At 56.5% G+C, this 18,380-nt stretch overlaps 1 protein-coding gene across 1 annotated transcript in view; it reads left to right on the plus strand.

Annotated features, from left to right (window-relative positions):
* Nucleotides 1-18,380, plus strand: part of KNDC1 (kinase non-catalytic C-lobe domain containing 1) — a 50,482-nt gene that overhangs the window by 8,262 nt on the left and 23,840 nt on the right. Inside the window, exons 4-9 of the mRNA XM_038579188.1 lie at nucleotides 8,794-8,940; nucleotides 9,272-9,389; nucleotides 10,591-11,225; nucleotides 12,922-13,036; nucleotides 13,443-13,514; nucleotides 13,603-13,664. Coding sequence (XP_038435116.1) covers nucleotides 8,794-8,940; nucleotides 9,272-9,389; nucleotides 10,591-11,225; nucleotides 12,922-13,036; nucleotides 13,443-13,514; nucleotides 13,603-13,664 — 1,149 coding nt within the window. The remainder of the gene's footprint in view (nucleotides 1-8,793; nucleotides 8,941-9,271; nucleotides 9,390-10,590; nucleotides 11,226-12,921; nucleotides 13,037-13,442; nucleotides 13,515-13,602; nucleotides 13,665-18,380) is intronic.

Raw genomic sequence — 18,380 nt, forward strand, 5'->3', positions numbered from 1 at the left:
GTTCCCTGAAATCTCCTACGAGGACTTTGCAGACCCTCTTGTTCTCCTGTGAGCGGCTTCAGGGACTTTGCAGTGTGAGCGGAGGACCCAGCGGCACAGCTCTCCGTGTAGACCCCGCCCTGCCCGGCCCCCCGGGACCCCCGCTCACTGTTCCGGGCCCTTTGTCCTCCTCGTAAGGGTCAGAAGTGGGTATCGGGTCCCGTAAGAAGCTCCGCAGGCCTGGACGGAAGGGCGGCGCGTCCGTCGGTCACGGGGGGAGGCTCAGCCTCTGTCACACGCGGTCTTCACACGCGGTTCACCGCTGGCCTAGCGAGAGCCTCCAACGTGCCAGCCACGCGGAGTCCCTTCCCTTTACTCGTTTGTTCTCGGGAACTTGGTGTTTTGCTTCCGTCCTAGCCCCACGTCATCCTCGCGATGGCATCCTTCTGCCCGTTTGATTCAAGTCCACGGAACGCGAGTCGCCGGAACCCCTGCGTGTCCTATCCCGCCGTCGGGCTGAGTTCCTTCCGTGTGTCCCGTGACCTACAGCTCCTCCCGGGCTTCCCTCTGCGCGGCCCCACCTGCAGCACGAGCGAGGGTGGGGGTCGAGGTTCGGGCCGTGGCAGGTGCGCGCCCCGGGGGACGGGGGACGGGGGCCCTGAGCGTGGGGCCCGCCACTCCCGGCCAGGACGGCGCCTGCACCAGCTGTCGAGCCACCGGGGCTTTCACGAAAGTGCGTCTGCATCCTCTGAAGTGACCATGAGGACGTCCCGTGTTTGCACACGTGTTCTCCAGCGTCGAGCCCCCTTCCCGCCGAGGGAGGCCTAAGGGCCCAGCTTACTGCACGGTCGCATCTGTTCCTTGGGGCGTTCGTGCGGCTTCGGCCCCCAGGGCATGCGAGCACCCCTCCCTCTGTCCCTCCCCTGTCCCCGAGCCGGGCCCCGCGCCCCCTCGGCCGCCTGCGTCCCTGGAGGGAAGGGCCTTCGCGGCTGCCCAGCTTCTCGCGGCGACGGGCCTCACCTGTCGTGTACTCCTCTCCGAGGCTTCCCGGTAAACTAGATATTTCCGAGCGTTACCCCGTTCCTACTTGGCTTTTAGGTTGTGGCGTCTCCTGTGAGTCACCGCACGGTCCGTGGGACGTGGGACGTGGGACGTGGGATGCTTGAAATCCTCCTTCCTCGCGCCCGTCAGCCGCACCAGGGGTATTCATTTTGCTAGTTCCCTGGCGTGTCTTTGTTTTCTTTTTCCACTGATTCTGCTGTTATTTTTCATCCTCTTCTCCTGGTTTGGAGTTTGGCAGGCGTCCCTCCCAACGCGCGTGGGGCCCCGGCTCGCCCGTCTCTGGCCCCCCTTCCTCTCCGGTACGAGCATCTCCAGCCCAGGCCGTGAGTTCCCCTCGAGATGCGGGTCTTGCTGCGTCCTGGGAGCCCTGCCAGGGAGCGTTCGCGGGTCCTCCACTTCTAGGCGCCTCTTTTATTCCCACGGGGGTTTCTTCTTTAGCCTGTGAGTTGTTCAGCAGCAGCAGTGGGCTGACCATTTCCTGACTTTCTACTGAGATGTAACACACCCAGAAGCACGCTCGTCTCCACGGGCTTTCACAGACCGAGGTCCCTAAGGCAGCACCCGGATCCAGAAGCACAGATGACAGCACCCTGCGGGGCGCGGGGCCGGCGGGCCTGCCACGGGGTCCACACTCCAGCCTGTCCACCTGCCAAACTGGAGGCCCCCAAGTCTTTAATTGTCTTGTGATGAGGGCAATTCCCAGTGGGTCCCCCCCTCCACGGGGCAAACAAGCCCTTCTTCCCGACACGTGCAAAGGGCCTGTGGGTGTGCACCGACGCTTCAATGTGCATGGCCCGTGTGTCCCCCAGGGTCTCCGTGCTGCTCTCGGATTGGCTTCTATCCCGTGCCTGTTCCTGGGGCTGTCAGGAGCCCCTTCCGTAGGTACCACGTTCTGCACACGTCACATGGACGGACCACGTCTGCTCAGGTGCCCGTTGCCTGCGGCCTGGGGTGGCGGCCCCCTGCCCACAGGACCACAGTGGCAAATGTGGCCTATTGGTGCCGCTGCTGCTATTGACGCCTCCGGTCGCGACCTTTGGGTCCCAGGACTGTGGCCAGGGTGCAGCATGTCGGGTCGTGCTTGCTGGCCACGTCGGGACTGAGCCCACCCCTGGCCCACTGTGTGCCTTCCTGACCACCGGTCAGCACGGCCCCTGCTGGTCTGGTCTTGCCCCCACGTCCACCCCACACACAGGACAAAGATGGGGGGCAGCTCTTCTGAGCCCTCGAATCCTCGCACAGAACTCCCCCTTCTGACCCTGCCCGCTGCTGGGGTGACCCCTCAGGTCCCCAGATCCCCAGACACATGGAAGGTGGCCCTCCTGGGCCCATCCCCTGCACGTCTCACCCCCTGCCCAGGAGACCCCAGAGGTGGGCTAGTTCCCTAAAGATAAGCTATGACCCATCACCAGCATTCAAGGCCTGCGCCAGGCAAGCCCCTGACTCTCCTCTGGGCCCCGTCATCCTGAGCCTGTCGGGGGTCCAGGGCAGTGCAGCCAGGACAACCTCAACACCCACCACCCACCATTACCGCCCACTGTCGCTTGTCCACAGACGTGTGTCAGGCCTCACGGTGAACAGAGCAGACAGACGAGCTCCTGCCGCCTGGGGGGCCACGATCTTCACAGGAGACAGACTTGATGTGGGCAGTGGGTGGGGTCCTGAGAGAGGAGCACGGGGCCTTCCAAGGAGATAATAGGGTCCTCATCCTGGGGACTTTTCATGTAGAGGCCACTTTATGAGAAATGATGTTCAGGTTGGAACCTAGAGTGAGTAGGATTCACCAGATCAAGACCAGGGAGGACCCAGATGGAAGGAGGGACATATGCAGAGGCCTTGGGTGGCAAAGATGCTGATATTGGCCAGCATGTCACGGGCAGTGTCACCCAACAACGAAGGAGAGGTTTATTTGTTGAATCATTGTCAAACTAAAGATATGGGATGACGGATGGGTGGATGGATGCTGGATGGATGTGTGGGTGGGTGGGTGGACGGATGGATGGATGGATGTGTGGGTGGGTGGGTGGGTGGACGGATGGGGATGGATTGTGAGTGGATGGTGAGTGGATGGGTGGTGAGTGGGTAGATGGACGGATGGCTAGATAGACAGGTGATTGGACAGGTGAGTACCAGTGTTCCTGGAGGGAAATAAAAGGTGGTAGAGGGCAGAAGCAGATGCCCTGACATTGGGGGTACGGAGCCAGGTTTTATTTTCAGACCTGTGATGGGTGGTGGGGGGTCTGCTCACTGCAGACTCACAGCTCACAGCCCCGGCTGGAGCCCTACGGGTGGGGGCGCGTAGGGTTTGCTTTTCCTTCCACCCCAAGCAAGGGCACCAGCAGAGTACCTACAACAAGGCATCTGCCCTGAGTCCATGCAGCAGCGTCACTTTAGTTTGGCCCCTTCCGGAGGCCCTGGACACTGGCTGTGTGGGGACCGGGGGGGGGGGGGGGACCTGGGGTGCGATCGGCACGGTCGATGCGTGAGAAGGGGGAGCAGGCTGCCCTCCACATGGGGACCAACTGGGGGTTCCCGTGTCTTCTGTGAGAGACGGGGTAGTGGCCTGGGGCCCAGCTTTGGGCACAGGGACAGTGGGTGGATTCAGGCGTCACCAGGGCTGCTCACCACGTACGTGGGGGACCCAAGCCGGCCGCAGGACACCGACGCTGAGTGGTGCCAGGGGTGGGGGGTGGGGGTTGCAGGATTGCCTTGTCCGCGGATGGATGACAAGATCGTGGGCCTGAATTCTCAGAGGCCAGCTGAAGACAAGATCCAATCCCCCCAAAAATAAGTAGTTTCTCTTTGTGCCAGTAATTACCAGTTAGAGACTTAGAGATGAAATGGAAAATATCTCATTAACAATAGCAACAACCATGGAAGGTCTGCAGTAAACCGAGCAGGAGGGCTAGAAATGTAAAGGGAACCACTTTTCCAAAGATGAGAAAACGAGATGCAAGAAAACGAGGAGTTGGTGGGTCCTCGCGGCCTCGGGGACAGAACCGACACGGAGCACTGAGTCTGTGCACAGATGATTTGACACGTTCGTGTTTTGCAAAATGCTTCCCACTCCTAGGGACGGTTACCACCGGCGTCACGCAGCTACCGCTGCTTCTGGCTGTGAGAACACCCGGATCTGCCGTGTCAGCCTCCAGGTTTGCAGCGCGGCGGGCGTCCCGTGTCGCCGAGCCGGGGGTCAGATGCGGAGCTTGCTCATCTTGGCACCGCAGCCCTGCGTCCTTTCTCCAGCGCCCCCCTGTCTCCTCCAGCCCCGGCCCGTGGCGACCCCCCCGGCACTGTTTCTGAGAGTTTGGCTTTCTTAGATCCCACGTACACGTCCGTCGTGTCACAGAGTCTTTGTCTTTCCCCGCCAGGCTCGCCTCCCGCAGCCCCGCGCCCTCGAGGGCCCTCCTCTCTGAACCCTACTCGCTGTCTCTAGACCACACTGCTTTGCCGGTTCAGCCGAAGACGGGCACCCAGGCGGCCTCCACATCTTGCCCTTTTGTAAATAATGCTGCCGTGAACGTGGCAGGGCACACACCTGCCTGAGATCGTGATTTTAGCTCCTCTGGACCCGTACCCAGGAGTGGAATGGCCGGTGACAAGGTGGCTCCCGCTTTGACCTTTGAGAACCTCCGCGCACCGTTTCGCGTTCCCACCAACGGCGCCAGAGGGTTCCCCCTTCTCCACATCCCCCCCAACACACGTTACCGCTTGTCTTTTCGACGTCAGCCGTTCTGACCGGCGCGAGGTGACGCCTCGGGGTGGTTTTGATTCGCACTCCCCTGATGACGAGGACGTGGAGCATCTTCTCATGTGTCCGTTGGCATCTGGACGTCTTCTCTGGGAAGGTGTCGGCTCAGTTCCTCCGCCCGTTTCTCGGTCAGATTGTTCCTTTGTTCTCGAGTTGTGCGAGTTCCTTATATATTTTTGGATATTAGATCCCTAGGAGACAGGCGGGTTGCAAATATTTCCTGCCATTCTGTGGGTCGTCTTTTCGCTCTGCGGACTGTTTCCCGTGCCGTCCAGAATCTTTAGTGTTGGATGTAATTCCACTGACCTGTTTCTTCTCTTGTTGCTTGTGCTTTTGCTGTCGCATCCAAACAATCGTTGGCAAAGCCAACGTCCTAGAGCTTTTTCCCATGGTTCCTTCCAGTAGTGTTACGGTTTGGGATCTTACGTGGAGTCTCATCCATTTTGAGTTAATTTTTGTAAGTGGTGTAAGATGGTCCAGCGTCGTTCTCCTGCAGGGGCCTGTCCAGTGTTCCCAACACCACTTATCGAAGAGACCATCCCTTCCCCGTTGAGTATTATTGGCTCCCATGTCAAATACAGGCTGACTGTATAGACGTGAGCTCAATGCCAGCTCTCGATTCGGTTCCGTTGGCTTCTGTGATGTTTTTATCCCAGGACCGCTCTGTTCGCATCACCATGGCTTTGAAGCAAAGTTTGAAATCAGGACGTGCGGCGCCTCCAGTTTCGTTCTTTCTCAGGATTGCTTTGGCTCTTTAGGGGTCTTTTGTGGCTCCAGATGAGTTTTAGGATTGTTCTATTTCTGTGAAAAATGCCGTAGGAACTGACTTTGGGTGGTATGGATGGACATTGTAGTGACACTAATTCTTCCAGTCCGTGAGCGTGGGGTATCTCCCCATGTACTTGTGTCTTCCTTAATTTCTTTCACCAAAGTCTTAAACTTTTTCCATGTACAAAACTTTCGCTTTCTTGGGTATATTTATTCCTAATTATTGTTTTTAGCTTTTGATGCTATCGTGAATGGGATTGCATTCTTCCTTTATTTTTCCTATATATCATTGTTAGTATATAGGAAGCTGACGTCTGCATGTTGACCTATGTCCTGCAACCTTACTGAGTTTGTTGATTGGTTCTTTTTTTTTTTTTAAGATTTATTTTTATTTATTCATGATAGACACAGAGAGAGAGAGAGAGGCAGAGACACAGGCAGAGGGAGAAGCAGGCTCCATGCAGGGAGCCCGACGTGGGACTCGATCCCGGGTCTCCAGGATCGCGCCCTGGGCCAAAGGCAGGCACAAAACCGCAGAGCCACCCAGGGATCCCCTTTTTTTTTTAAGATTTATTTATTTATTTATTCATGATAGACACAGAGAGAGAGAGAGAGAGGCAGAGACCTGGGCAGAGGGAGAAGCAGGCTCCATGCTGGGAGCCCGTCGTGGGACTCGATCCCGGGACCCCAGGATTGCGCCCTGGGCCAAAGGCAGGCGCTAAACTGCTGAGCCACCCAGGATCCCTGTTGATTGGTTCTAACAGTTTCGGTGGAGCCTTTTTGGTGGATTTTCTATATGTAAGACCATAGTGTCTGCAAATAGAGACAGTTGTACTTCTTCCTTTCTGATTCGGATGTATTTTATTTCTTTTTCTTGCCTGATTCCTCTGGCTGGGACTTCCAGTGCTGTGTCGGATGGGCGAGGGGACGGTGGGCACCCCTGTCTTGTTCTCATCTCAGAGGGAAAGCTCTCACCCTGTCACCATTGAGTGTCAAGTTGGCTGGAGGCCGTCACATGTGGCCTTTGTTATGTTGAGACGTGTTTCTCCTAAACCCAATCTCTTGAGAGTTTTTATCATAAGAGATGTTGGATTTTGTCAAATGCTTTTTTCGCGTCTATTGAGATGATTATACGATTTTTATTCCCCTTTCTACTAATGTAGTCATTGCGTTGACTGATTTGCGGATGCTGAGTCACCTTTGCATCCCAGGGACAAATCCCACGTGACTGTGACGTATGAGCCTTCTGATGTGTCGTTAAATTCACTTTGCTAACGTTTTGTTGAGAACTTTTACATCTGTGTTCATCAGGGATATTACTCTGTGGTTTTACTTAGGTCCCTTATCTGACTTTGGTATCAGGTTAATGCTGGCCTCACAAAATGAGTTTGCAAGTATTCCCTCCTCTTCAGGTTTCTGGAGGAATTTAAGAAGGATTGGTATTAATTCTTCTTTAAATGTTTGGTAGAATTTGCTGGGGAAACCATCTGGTCTTGAGCTTTTCTTTGTTGGGAGGTCTTTGATTACTGATTCAATCTCCTTACTATTCACGGTCTGTTCAGAGTATCTATTTCTTCATGATTCAGTCTTGGTAGGTTGTAGGTTTCTAGGCATTCACCCATTTTTTTCCCTAGGTTATCCGATTTGTTGATGTGCAGTTGTTCATATTAGTCTCTTAAGATCAGGGTGTTCCTGTGGGGTTACTTGTAACGTCTCCTCTTGCACTTCTGATTCTACTAATTTGATTCCTCTCTGTTTTTCTGGCTGGTCCAGCAGTGGGGTCACAGCCAGGACCAAAGTCTACCCGTTAGCCGACACGCAGGTCCCTTGCGTGAGGCACTGGCTCCTGCGGCCCCCACGGAGGAGGTTGGATGGCTGTTGAGGGACAGGCTCTGGGGACGTCCTGTTGACCATCCTGGCGACATCCTAAACATTTTATTATTTTATTTTATTTATTTATTTTATTTTATTTTATTTTATTTAACATTTTATTTTATAAGAAGTTGGTCCTTCCCAAATTCTGCAATGGGAGTGCAATTACAATAAAATCGCAACCATTTTTGATTTGTTTTGTGAATGGGAATGGGAGAACCCATATTTGTTTTTTAAAAGCTGACAAATGTGAAAATAATCCAACTTTTTGAGGAAAAAAGGGACAACTTGTCCTCACGATATGAAAATACACGTTGACGCTACTATAATCAAAACAGCACAGTCTGGACAGGACAGACTCAGGGACCAGCATTAGAGGAGGAGAGGCCAGTGGTACCAGGGCCCCAGCGGAGCAGCAGGTCGGGCAGCAGCTCCATGCAGAGGCTGGAATCTTGTGTGAATGGTGCCGGGGCTGCTCTCCACGAGGAGGGAAGCAAACCCAGATCCCTACGGCACGCCAGCACGCTGACAGATTTCAGACGGATTAGAGCTGGATGTGTAAAAATTATAAAAATATTGGAGGAAACAAAAGAAAGCTGTTTTTATCATCTTGGGATAGAGAAGCTCCTCCTAAGAAGCAGCTAAAGAAATAAAACGTCTGTTTTCACAAATTAAACATTAGAATTTGTGAATGTCAAAAGATGTGTGAACCACGTCAAAAGCTAAGTGACAAATGGTAAGAACATATGTGTGGCACCCAGACCGGCAGTCAGATCCCCTGTGCGCCAGGGCTCCACCCCGAACGGGAAGCAATGGGGTCCGTGAGTGGGCAGAGAGAGGAAAGTTAGCCGCGAATAGTGACGAACAGATGCTCGGCCCCGTTCGAAATTAGAGAAACGCAGATTTAAAAAGAGACGATGGGGCATCCCGGGTGGCTCAGTGGTTAGCGCCGCCTTCAGCTCAGGGCCTGATTCTGGAGACCCGGGATCGAGTCCCGAGTCGGGCTCCCTGCACGGGGCCTGCTTCTCCCTCTGCCTGTGTCTCTGCCTCTCTGTGCGTGTGTCTCTCATGAATAAATAAATAAAATATTTTAAAAATAAATAAAAAGAGACGACAGCCCTTCGGAGGCACGGCCGCCATCACAGTGGGATCCTAGCGTCCGGTGGGGTGAGCTGGGGTCTGGGGCGACCCCGAGGCCCGGGGGACACGGGCACTGCAGTGAGCCGTGGTGGGGGAGCCGCCGGGCCCTCCTTGCGCCCCCCGTGGCCGGCAGGTGCCCCCCAACACGTGTCCGGCCGGGGGGGCAGAGGCGCGCGGGGACCAGCCACGCTCCAGGCGCTGACAGGCTTTCGGCGCCGCAGGCTCACATCTACTCCCTGGGGGCCACGCTGAAGGCCGCCCTCGAGTATGTGACGGAGCCCGAGCCCGAGCCCCGGCTGAGCCGAGACCTGGAGGAGCTGCTGAGCCAGATGCAGGCGGAGGACCCCAGGGACCGGCCCGACCTCGAGGTAAACAGCGGGGGACCCTCCCCGCCTGCAACCCCGAGGCGGAGACCTGAGGGCCCCGCTCACACACGAGGCCCGCGCGTCTCTCCCCTGCGCGTCGCGGCTCTTCTGCGCCCAGGACTTGGTGCCACGTCGCCTTTCGCTTGAAGAAGAGCTTGACCCGTGGTTGCACACTCTTACTAGAAGAGGTTTGGCTCGTGATGCTCACGGGCTGGTTTTCTGTAATCGCAGGACACGATGCTTCCTTAGGCCGGAAAGCAGGCCGGGTGGGGGGCTGCGGGGGGCGGGCCTCCCGGGTGCGCCTCCCCGTCTGAGCTGCCCCCGCGCTCTGCAGAGCATCATCGCGCTGTGTGAAGAGAAGATGCTCTTCACGTCTTCCTGCCGCCTCTGCCGGAGCCTGTCGGCCATCGGGAGGAGGGTGCTCTCCATCGAGTCCTTCGGAGCATTTCAAGGTAAGCAGGTGCACGTGTGCTTGCACATGCACACAGAGATGGCCATGCACACACGTACCCGCTCACATACGTGCGTGTGCACAAACCGTAGCCCAGATCAGACACGCAGGTCCACACCATTGCAAACGCCCACTCACGTGCACACGTATGCACACAGGTCGCAGGTGCCCCACAGGACCCCACATGTTCGCGCCCACTTGCTCACAGTCACAGAAACATACATGGAGGTGCAAAGTCATGCACGCCCGCTCTTACACAAGCATGCACACTTGTGCACAGACACAGCACTCCCCCACGCGTACAGACCCCTGGGCAAACATGCTCGCAGATTGACAGACGCTCACCATCACTCTCAATCACCGTGTGCACACTCTGCAGACACCTGTGCCCCTGGGGGTGCAAACCCAGGTCGTGTTGAGAAGTCAGCGTATCAGACCTCTCACCTCCGTCCTAGTCTGTGAGTGGTCAGTGCCCGGACATGGGGACATTTCACACACCCCGCGGGGTCTCCACGCGGGGTCTCCACGCGGTGTCCAGCAGACCCGTAGTTCTCCACTGTGGAAGCTATTCTGCAGCATCTGGGACTTGCCCGGCTCTTGTGGGACCCTGGCTCCGTCTCGAGTCACGTTTTGAACAAATGCCGGCGTCCGCTCTGCCCTGTGCCTGCAGCAGGGAGCCTAGAGGCCCTCGGGGGAGGTGCGCAGAGCCTCTGGGGGCGGCAGGGCCCTCCGCACGCCGCCCCGGGGACCACAGGCTTGAGGCTTGGCTGCAGCGGGGCGGCAGAGAGCAGTCACCACAGGAGGGGCTGCGGGCCACCAAGAGGGGCTGGTGTCTGCACGGAGACCCAGACAGTGTGGGGGAGATGGTGCGAGGGACGGGGCCGCAGCCAGACCCAGTGCCTTCCGTCGGGGGCATCGCCCGTGGACGTGTGGTGGAAGGGACACGCTGCTCGGGCGCCTGAGGAAGACCCGGGCGGCTGTGCAGGCAGGGAGGGCCCGGGAGCCTTTGGAGCCCCGGTAATTAGAATCCGCGGGGGTATGTGAGCAGGAGGCGGAAGGAGGCGGAAGGAGGCGGTCCTGGGCGGGTCCTGCGGGAGGCGTGGGGGACCCGGGGGGGACCCGGGAGCGCAGAAGAGATGCCCCACCCCACTGGGAGGAGCCCCCGGGGAGGTCCCCGCAGCCACCACCTTGCTTCTGCCCAGATGTCAACGAGAGCGCCTGGCGCGGGAGACCTGCTGCGGGGAGCCTGGGGCCCAGGAAGCCGCCCGGGGGCCGTGCCGCCGACCCCGAGGGCCTGCCCCCGCGCCCTGCCCGCGAAGCCCACGGCCCCCCGGAGCCGCCCGCCAAGCCCCTCCTGTCAGCCCCGGTGAGGAACGGAGAGCGGCTGGCCAGCCTCATCCTGGACCCCCAGCGCCCTCTGGGGGACCTGGACAGGAGCCGCCTGAGGAAGGTGCAGACGTTCCCCAGGCTCCTGCCCGACGGCCCTGAGCCCAGCGCCCTCGGCCTGACCCTGGCCCCCTCCAGGCTCCAGCTGCCCGCCTCCGAGGTCTTCCCTCCAGACCCCAGGAGGGTCTTCCTCGACGGGAAGAGCGGCCTTTCCAGCTACACGACGCAGCCCCAGGCCAGGCTGTGGCCGGAGCGGGGCCCCGAGCCTCGGCAGGGAGGAGCCGCAGACGCCAGCGCGGGGCACAGGGCAGCGGGGGCGCCGGGCCGCAGCCCTGCGGAGGAAAGCCCGCCGCCCCGATCCCGAGAGCCCGGAGACGCAGGCCGAGGGCCTTCCAGGGCCGGGGGGCCTCCGGACGGAGCGGGGGAGCCGGCGAGCGTCGCCGCGGAGCAGGTGGGTGACGGGCCGTGGGCAGCCCGGGGCCGCTGCCGTCCCGCGAGGAGCTCAGCCTCCCGCTCAGTCACCGACCAGCTTCGGGCGAGCTGCCGGGGCCCGCAGGGCGCCTGAGCACAGCCTGGTGCCCCGCGCTCGGAGCCCCTGCTGCAGCCTCCCTGAAGGTGGGGCGTCCCCGAGGCCCGCGGGCCCGAGGCCTCACCTGGCTCCGGCCGCAGGCAGCACCCCGTGCGTCCCTTGGAGGAGGCACTCCACCGCTTTGGGGTTCATGTTCTTGCCGGGAGCAGCTCCCCAGGAGGAGCCCCTGACCTCTGGGCCTGTCCCCCACCCCGGCCCTCAGGGGCTGCAGCGGCTTCCTCTGCGATTGTGTGAGGACTCGGGACCTGGGTGCCGCAGTCAGTTGAGCGTCTGACTTGATCCAAGCTCCGGCCCCGCACTGGGCTTCACCCTGGACGTGGGGCCTATGCCCCATGGAGCGGGGAGCCCGACCCGGCTGCACCCTACGCCCCGGGATCATGACCTGAGTCGAACCCAGAGTCGGATGCTTGACCGACTGAGCCACCCAAGCCCCCCAAAGACACGGTTACTTTAAAACAAATGTGTACCCTGAAGATCCCAGTGCACTGACAGGTCCCGCCGCACACACGTGTGTCCACACCTCAGCTCACGCGGTCTCCACTGCCCCCTGGATCCACCCACCCGACCTCCAGCCACCAAGGCCGGAAAACCTCACACACCCCAGACCTGGACTGGGCCCACCTTCCATGCCCAGCAGCCTCAGACAGCCACCTGCCAGGTGGTAAACTGAGGCATGGAGTGGGCATGCCCTCCGTTGGAGGGTGGGCGCCCATGAGGGGCAGCGTGGACTGGGAGCCCAGGCACGGTCTTAACCAGCAGGCTCCCCTGCCCAGAGGCCTCATGGGACCAGGGCCCACCCAGAGCCTGCTGCAAGCACCTCCCGCTTTCCAAGCAGGCTGCCCCGCATGTGGGAGGTCTGGGCAGGGCGCTCCCCAAACATGGGCCGCCGGCCATGCTGGCAGCAGCTAGGAGAGCAGGGCGGCTGCACCCCGGGGCATGGACGGGGCCCAGGGGGCAGACGCTGCCTCTGGAACCTTCCCTAAAGGGTGGTGGCTGCGGCCCTAGCCCCACCTTCCAGCTGAGCGCATCCTTCTGACCCGGGGACATTCCCGTGTGTGGCGGGGACAGTGGGGCTAGAGTACAACTCACGGCACAGAATCTGCTGTCCCCGCCGTCAGGCACCCGGCCCCGCGTCACCCAGCATGTTCCCTGCGGTGCAGCCCCCCACCCCCACCCCCACCCCAGGCTGAGGCTCTGTCCCGGCCCCCTGGCGCCCCCCGCGCCCCTGTCTCTGGGAAAGCGACCCCGCAGGGACCTCGTGCAGGTGGCATCACGCAGCGCGCGTCCTTCCGCGTCTGGCTTCTCTCAGCCTCGTGCCCTCGGGGCGCGTCTACACCTCCTCTCGCGGCTGAGAGACGCTGCATTTGGCCGGAGCCGCTGTGCTCCTCCGTCTGTCCGTCTGTGCGGGACACGCAGGGGCCTTGCTGGTCAAGGCTGGGCTGCGTGGGAGGCACATCCCACCCTCACTTGAAGGGGTTCCCTCCTGTCACTGGCCCAGCGGCCTGGGCCCAGCCGAGCCCCCGGCCCCTTCTCCCTAAGATGCGACCTCCCCCCACAGGGCGTCTCCCTGCAGGACCTCCTGTGCCAGCTGGGCCGGCCCTTCAAGGAGTATGAGCTCTGGGCGCTGTCCCACGCGTGTCTCACTGCCCTGCGCACACACAGCGAGCACCCAGGTGACGCCCCGTCTGTGGTTCCGTTCAGCTGCCCCCAGCATGTGGCCCAGGCCCAGGACCTAGGGCAGCACATGGCCCCATGTGGGCCACGGGGACACCCAGGGGCCAGGTGGCTGTGTCCCCACTGGGGCCGGGGGTGCCCTAGAGATGTCGGGGGGCAGCAGAGGGGCGATGGCCCTGCTCTAAAGTGAGGGGGCGTGGACGGCCGCAGCCCCTCGGCAGGTGTGACGCTGTCCCCCAGGAGGCAAACTGGGCCAGGCTTGCGGCTCCCCGAAGCTCGACCCTCCTGGACAGTGTGACTGGCCGATGGCCCCTGGATACAAGCAGGACCTGGGGACGGACAATGCGGAGAAATGCTGGTTCCCCCAGTGATTCCAGCTGCCCTGACCCTCACCTTCTCTTGCAGCCTACCTGTGCCTGGACTCCGTGCTGGTGGCCGAGGACGGGGCCGTGCTCTTCAGCCCACCCCCTGCCAACGGTGCGTACACGGGAGCCCCCCGACCTGCACCCCGCCACCGCACCCAAGGCTGAAAGGTGAACTCAGAACCTGGGCTTTTCTCTTATAGGCACTTATGACACATTTTTTCTGGCTCCTGAGGTTGCAGAGAAGGAACTGGTGACTGAGAAGGTAACGGGGCCGTCCCTTCCCTTCCTGCAGCCTCTGGCCCTCACATCCTCGGGGAGCCCCCCTTCTGCCCAAGGAGTGGGGCTGGGGGAAGAGGCAGGGGCCCGGCCCGGGCACAGGGCAGCAGGTGCATCCAGAGTCCTGGCAGCGCCCACCCAGCAGGTGCCTCCCCAGGGGGGACGGGCAGTGGCTCTGGGGGCATCGGCCCCACATGGGCAGGATTGTGCATGGACACTCTGGGCAGTCCTGGCCTGAGAGCCCAGGGCCAAACGTGCAGGAATATTTACCAGGCACCTGCCAAGCACAGGCTTTATTAAAGATTAAACGGTACGAACGTACGGGGCGCCTGGCTGCCCCAGTCAGTAGAGGGCGCGACTCCTCATCGCAGGGTGGTGGATTCAAGCCCCACACTGGGCATGGAGCTTACTTTAAAAAATAATAATAATAATAATAAATCAAATTGTACAAACTTGAAAATTAGGTAAACTATATTCAAAACTGAGGTGAACTCCACTTCCCCGCTCCTCCAACGTACATCTCAAAACCCCAGATCCCTCAAACAAGCACGAGAGGTCTGAAGGGTAGAGCGCAGAAGGCAGCCAGGCCGGGGCCTCAGGCCCGAGGAAGGCACAGGAGGGAAGGCCGTGCTCCCTCTCTCTACCTCATACACGGAGACACAGAGGCCGTGCTCTCAAGCCGGAGGACGTGGCAAGGGAAGGAGTGGGCCCCCAGGCACCTCTGTCCATTAGGCCAGTGGGGACCCAGGGGGAGCCTGGACCCCCACCGCACCCCCAGCCCTGGCAGTAGCAAATGCCCCTCCCAGCCAGGTGCTGTTGGAGGAGGCCTCGTGGAGAGCTGGGGCTCCCACCACCTCGCAGCAGCCACAAGGCCACCCCCACCTCATGCTGGGAATGGAGGCAGGTGAGGAGCAGAAAGGATGCATGCCTGCCTCCCCAGCCAGAGGAGTATCCCCCAACCCCGTTCACAGTGAAGAAGAGACCCAGGTGTCCGATGGAGCCAAATACAGAACCTGGACTCTGCCCCCACCTGGCGATAATGAGATGGTGCCCCTCTTCCTGACGGTGCTGTCAGAGAAAGCCAGGAAAAACAAGACTTAAACAAGACTGAGAGTCTTACAACATGAAAATGGCCAGGTTTCAACCAAAAACCACTTGCCACGCCAAGAACCAGGAAGATCTCAAACCAAATGAAAGAAAGACAATCAACAGATGCCAACATCGACGCCGAGACACCAAAGCAGGCCTAAGAGGGAAATTCATAGCACTAAATGCCTATGTGAGAAAAGAGGTAAAAGCTCAACTTAGTGATCTGGTTCTTGGAAAAGATGAATAAAATTTTTAAACTTACCAGCAAAACTGACCAAGAAAAAAAAACAAGACACAAATTATCAATATCAGGATGGCAAACGGATCCCCACAGACTGTTTAGACATCAAAAGAATAATGCAGTGAAGGCCACAGACAACTCTACACACATAAATTTAACAACTTAGATGAAATGGACCAACTCTTCAGAAAACAAAGTACCAGTTTCTTTCTTTCTTTTCTTTTTTTTTTTTTTTTTTTTTAAGTACCAGTTTCTACGGCTACTGCTGGAAGTTCCAGCCACTACCATAATGCCAAAAAAAAAAAAAAAAAAAAAAAAGCAAGTAAAAAACATAAAGGCCAAGAAGAAGAAATTATACTGTTTGCAGAAGACATAACTGTCTATGTAGAAAATTCCAAGGAAGACCATGGGATTAGCGAGTGAGTTCAGAAAGCTCACAGGATATAAGATAAACGTTCAAAAATCAATTGTATTTCTGTATGTTAGCGATGAACATGCAGACCCCAAAATTTAAAATACAGTACAAAAAATATACATATACAGTGCATTTGCTCTCAGCATTGGCACCATCTTGGAAACCTTTGGGCCACGAACCAAGTGGAGGAAAAAGCAAATGCAGAGACCAAAGTGAAAAAGAAGAAAGAGGAGGCTGAGGTCCAAGTAAAGTGCAAGCTTGTGCACCCACAAGGCCACAGGAAAGAAAGGCCAGAGGCCAGGGACAGTGGTGCAAATTGTTGGACAGCCACAGTTACCTTCTAGAATTTGTCTCAATGGCTCTAGAACATCCATCGCCATCTGATCACAGCCATTTCTTTTTTTTTTTTTTTTAAGATTTTATCCATTTACTCATGAGAGACACAGAGAGAGAGAGAGAGAGAGAGAGAGAGAAGCAGAGACACAGGCAGAGGGAGAAGCAGGCTCCCTGCGGGACTCCATGTGGGACTCGATCCCGGGACTCCAGGATCACGCCCTGGGCTGAAGGCAGCGCTAAACCACTGAGCCACCCAGGGGTCCCTGATCACAGCCACTTCTGAGAGATCCACCTTGTTCATACAAAAACAATCCCTTTGGTCCTTTGCCCCGGAACTGTGACATTTAGGACTAATTCTGTTCTCAGTTGCTGCTGATTTGTAACATGTACAATAAATCTCTTCTGTTGTCTTAGCTGAAGGAAAATTCAAAAATAAACATAAATCTAATTAAAATATAAAATGTAGGCTCAATTTAATGTATAGTGACTCAAACAATGAAATACTTACATGTAAATCTAACCAAGCATGCGCAGGACTTATGTCTTGAAAACTACAAAACGCTGATGAAAGAAATCAAAGAAAAATCTCTGCGATAAAGCTCCAGGCAAAGAGTTTTTAAACTTGACACCACAACCAGTGTCCATAAATGTTTCCACGAAAGGAAAAGTGGGAAAAATTAACTGCACCAAAGTCAGAAACTGACCAAGTGAGATTTTGTTCCACGTATGGAAGGCTGACTCAACAATGGGAAAGCCATTAATTCAGGATATCACGTCAATGGCCAAAGAAGACAAATTGTGTTCATGTCAACAGATGCTAAGCTATCGGCAAAATCTGACACACATCAGGCTACAAACTCTCAGCAACCTACGAATGGAGAGGAACCTCCTCAACTTGATAAAGAACATCTACTAAAACCTACAGCTCACACAATTAATGGTGAGGAACTAGATTGGGAAAAACTCAAGAGTGTCCCTCTAACCACTGCAGCTTGACCTCATACTGGAAGTCCTAGGTAATGGAATAAGACAAGAAAATAAAATGGGTACAGATTGAGAAGGAAGAAATAAAACTGCCTTTGTTCACAGTGACGTGATTGTCTATGTAGAAAATCCCAAAGAATCAACAAAAACCTCCTGGAACTAATAAGCGAGATTTTAGGATAGCAGGTTAATATACAAAAGTCAGTTGCTTCACTGTTCACCAGCGGTGCACAACTGGCACCTGGGATTTAAAATACAATTCCATTTACATTCACACGTAAAAATCTAACAAAATACATATAAGATCCATAAGGGAAACTACAAAACTCTCTGATTAAAAAATCTAAATAAATTGAGACATAGTCCATGTTCATGGATAGGAGGATTCAATCCCGTTAAGATATCAGTTCTTCCGAAGTTGACCCATAGATTGAATGCAACTCCAGTCGGAATCCCGGCAAGTTACTCACAGATGTGAACGATCTGGTTTTCGAGTCTGTATGGAGACTAAAGGGCCAGTAAAGAAGAAGAAGGAGAAGGGGAAGGGGAAGGAGAAAGGGAAGAAAGTCAGGAGACTGACGCTGCTCAAGTTTAAAACTTACCATAAAGCCAGTTGTTATCACGACTGTGTTGCTGGCAAAAGACAAATAAATGGAACAGAACAGAGAACTCAGAATTAGACCCACACAAATATAGTCCACGGTCTCAGCCAAGTTGCCAAGGCCGTTCCGTGGAGAAACAACAGTCTCTTTAACAAATGGCGCTGGAACAACTGAGTGCCCGCGTGCAAAACACGAAAACAAGACGGATCTTTATTTTTTTTAATTTATTTATTTATTTATGATAGTCACACAGAGAGAGAGAGAGAGAGGCAGGGACATAGGCAGAGGGAGAAGCAGGCTCCATGCAGGGAGCCCGATGCGGGACTCGATCCCGGGACTCCAGGATCACGCCCTGGGCCAAAGGCAGGCGCCGAACCGCTGCGCCACCCAGGGATCCCAATAAGACGGATCTTAACAAAGACCTTGCACTGTTCACAAACGTTAACTCAAGATGGATCCTAGACCTAAATGCAACATGCAAACCGTAAAGCCCCCAGAAGATACCAGAGGAGGAATCTGGCAGTAGCTTCTGGGCACGACACAAAAGCAGTCTGTGAAAGAGAGTCCGATGTGTAGGCCTCATTATAACCTCAAACCTCCAGTCTGCGAAAGACACTCTAAGGGAGTGAAAAGACAAGCCACGGATGGGAGAAAATATTTGCAGAACACACATCTGATGAAGCCCCTATATCCTAAATATACAAAGAGCTCTTATAAGTCAACAATTAACAAAACCAACCCAATTAAAAAGTGGGCAAAAGATCTGCACAGACCCTCACTGAACAAGATGGCAAGCGAGCATATGAAAGCCGTGCGACGTCATGTGGCTCGTGGGAATTGCAAACCAAAACAGGGAGACACCACTCCTTGCGATGAGGATGGCTCGACCGCAAATGCTGACCAGAGCCGGTGCCGGGTAGGACACGGCACAGCGGGAGCTCCTGGTCGCTGCTGGGGGGGCACAGCCCTTTTGGCAGCTGGGTCAGAAACTCAACACGTAGGTTCCCTGCAGCCCAGAAGCGCATTCCCAGGCAC

The sequence above is a fragment of the Canis lupus genome, chromosome 28 (genome assembly GCF_011100685.1).
Source record: "Canis lupus familiaris isolate Mischka breed German Shepherd chromosome 28, alternate assembly UU_Cfam_GSD_1.0, whole genome shotgun sequence".
Lineage (NCBI taxonomy): Eukaryota > Metazoa > Chordata > Mammalia > Carnivora > Canidae > Canis > Canis lupus.